This window comes from Lipophrys pholis (genome assembly GCF_963383615.2).
Source record: "Lipophrys pholis genome assembly, chromosome: 15".
NCBI classification, from domain to species: Eukaryota; Metazoa; Chordata; class Actinopteri; order Blenniiformes; family Blenniidae; genus Lipophrys; species Lipophrys pholis.
The window spans coordinates 3964125-3967500 of record NC_137642.1 but is presented as its reverse complement, the minus strand read 5'-3'; the positions used below and the strand labels follow the sequence as shown (position 1 = coordinate 3967500).

Below are 3376 nucleotides of genomic sequence, written 5' to 3'. Positions count from 1 at the left end.
CACACACACACACACACACTCACACACACTACTTCTCACATGCTACTCATGTGGGGCATGACCTCAATAAGAGCTACTGTTGTATTTGCAAAGCCCTCAACACCATGTGTCGACCACTATTAAAAGCTGTAATGGTTAGGCCTAAGGTTCAGATAAAAAAGATTGGTTCAGCTGAGTTGAACAGAGTTCTTCCTCATATGTTACGTTTTGCACACGGCACTGTTTACGTCTTGGGTTAATCTTCCCAGATCAAAAGCATTGTAGCTTATAAGGAGTTTTCATTTACCCTCAATTAATTCAATTGTGACTCCTAAAACCAAACCAGGATTATAACAAATGCAGTGTGTTGTTGAAGTGGAATTGATTAATTGTTTTTCAATTAATTTTTCTTATTTTGTTTTCTTTTTCTCTTTTACAACAGGCAAGGAGGAGCCGACCACCTACACCTGCACTACGTGTAAGCAGTCCTATGGCAGCGCCTGGTTCCTCCTGCAGCACGCTCAGAACAGTCATGGCTTCCGCATCTACCTGGAAAGTGAACACGGGAGCCCTCTCACCCCTCGTATGGGTGGACCGTCCTCCCTCGGCGGAGGCGCAGACTGCCCCTCGCAGCCTCCCCTCCATGGCCTCCATCTGCCTCCTGATGCAAGCCCCTTCAACCTCCTCCGCATCCCGGGCTCAGGCTCAGGTGGAAGGGACAGTGTCGGAGTAGGAGGTGGTGTTGGCATCGGTGGCCCTGTTGGTGGGGGTCATCATCAGCGTTTCCCTCCAACACCACCCCTATTCAGTCCCCCCCCAAGAAACCACCTGGACCCCCACCACCTGAGCCCAGAGGAGCTGGCGCTGGCAGCCCACCACCCGAGTGCCTTTGACAGGGTGCTACGCCTCAATCCTCCTCTGCCTCTGGACCCCCCTCCAACAATGGACTTCTCAAGGCGGCTACGGGAACTGGCAGGAAACACCTCAGGGTCCTCTCCCCCGCTGTCTCCCAGCCGGCCCAGCCCTATGCAGCGCCTGCTCCAGCCATTCCAGACAGGGGGAGTTAATGGAGGTGCAGGAGGGTCAGGAGGCAGCAAACCTCCTTATCTTGCCACTCCACCGCCTCTTCCAGGCTCCATGCAGTCCCCTGTGGGCTCTCAAACCACTCCTACAACTCCTCTTCCCTCAGCAGGTCCAACATCCTCCTCTTCTACCCAACTGAAATCAAAGTGTTGTGAGTTTTGCGGCAAAGCCTTCAAGTTTCAGAGTAATCTAATAGTGCACCGGCGAAGCCACACAGGAGAGAAGCCGTACAAGTGTCACTTGTGTGATCATGCTTGTACACAGGCTAGTAAATTAAAACGCCACATGAAGACCCACATGCACAAATCCTCCTCGCCAAACACAGGAAAGTCAGAAGACGGGCTCTCGACAGCCTCGTCTCCAGAGCCCGGCACCAGCGAGCACATGGCCAGTGCAAGCAATGCCCTGAAGTCAGTTGTAGCTAAGCTGAAAAGTGAGAACAACCGCATGCTCCGTGAAAATGGTGAGGAGGAAGAGGAGGAAGAGGAGGAGGAGGAGGAGGAAGAAGAGGAGGAAGAAGAGGAAGAGGAGGAGGAGGAGGAGGGAGAAGAGGAGGAGGAGCCGAATGGAGAAAGGGGACCCAGGAGAAATAACAGCTACCACTTCAGTTTGAACCTCGACGCAGCGCGTCAGCATGAAAACAATGGCGGCATTGGGAATCGACTGGGTGGAGTGGCCGACGAGGGGACGATCCCCCGCTCGCTGCCGGAGGTGATGCAGGGGATGGGACTAGCCGCCAGCATGCAGCACTTCAGCGAAGCCCTCAGCGCACACAAACGAAACGCCATGGGCCAGGAGAACCACCTGCACCACCATCACAACCGAGACCATCACAACCGAGACCATCACCACACTCGAGAGATGTGTGATGGAGACTCTGTGCTGGAGACGGATCGCGGGGAGGAGGGCTCCGTCTCCACCGTCAATGGAAGAGGAGCATCTCCTAACGAATCAGCCTCTGTTGGCCTCTCCAAGAAACTGCTTCTGGGTAGCCCCAGTCCACTCAGTCCGTTCTCTAAACGCATCAAGCTGGAAAAAGAATTTGACCTGCCCACTCCCACAATCCCTAACACAGAGAACGTCTACTCCCAGTGGCTAGCTGGATATGCCGCCTCTCGACAACTCAAGGACCCTTTTCTGAACTTTGGGGATTCCAGACAATCGCCCTTCGCCTCTTCATCCGAGCACTCTTCAGAGAATGGCAGTCTGCGTTTCTCGACCCCTCCAGGGGAACTGGATGGTGGGATGTCAGGCCGCAGTGGTACGTGCAGTGGGGGAAGTACGCCACACCTTGGGGGTCCTGGGCGGCCCAGCTCCAAGGACGGCCGCAGGAGTGATACTTGTGAGTATTGTGGCAAAGTCTTCAAGAACTGCAGTAACCTTACAGTGCACCGACGCAGTCACACAGGGGAGAGACCATACAAGTGTGAGCTGTGCAATTACGCATGTGCCCAGAGCTCCAAACTCACTCGCCACATGAAGACCCACGGTCAGGTGGGCAAAGACGTGTACAAGTGTGAAATTTGTCAGATGCCCTTCAGTGTCTACAGCACCTTGGAGAAACACATGAAAAAATGGCACAGTGACCGCCCTTTGAGTACCGAAATAAAGTCAGAGTAGAAGGCCGAACAATGAGACCTTTTCCCCACAGCTGTGTCCGCCATCAGTCCCCTGTTTATTCCCAGCTCCTTGTAGATTTGCCCCAGTCCCAACACTCCACTTTCGCCAGTCTGGTGGAAGCTTAAGACCATGTGCTCTGCACCAGCACACCCCGTTTCCATTACCCATTGAATGCATGATCTGTATCGGGGCAATACTCTTGCATTGACGCAAAACTTCGAGCCTTTCTCTTGTGCAATAATTTACATGTTGTGTACTATTTTCTTTCTTGAGTTTTTCCTTTTCCATTTTTAAGAATTAGTCAGCATGCATAGTATGTTTTTGCTAATCAAAAAATTGAAAAATGAAAAAAAAAAAAAAGAAAACGAAAAGAACTTGTCCCTGGTTGGTTAGTTGTTGAGTAAATGTGTTGCTGTTTTTCTCTTGTTATGTTTTTTTCTTTTTAATTCTTCAAAAAGAGAAAAGACAAGAAAGGTACATCCATGCTGCATACATTCTGACACATATCATGTACAGTTTTGTTTTGTGACATGGAACGTGAACAGTCTTTGACTTGACCCTCTTCCTGCGACCCTGGAAATGCACTTATCCTGATCTTTCTAAAAGATGCCATGTTCACACAGGGTTTAAAAGAGAAAAAAGAAATATCACGCATTGGCTTGACAAGTAAACTGAAAGCAACGACAGCCTTCAA

At 50.9% G+C, this 3376-nt stretch overlaps 1 protein-coding gene across 1 annotated transcript in view; it reads left to right on the top strand.

Annotated features, from left to right (window-relative positions):
• Window positions 1-3012, top strand: part of LOC308120780 (B-cell lymphoma/leukemia 11A-like) — a 55339-nt gene extending 52327 nt beyond the window's left edge. The window contains exon 3 of the mRNA XM_080481604.1: window positions 422-3012. Within this exon, the coding sequence (XP_080337730.1) occupies window positions 422-2682 (2261 nt within the window). The 3' untranslated portion in view covers window positions 2683-3012. The remainder of the gene's footprint in view (window positions 1-421) is intronic.
• Window positions 3013-3376: the final 364 nt, after the last annotated feature.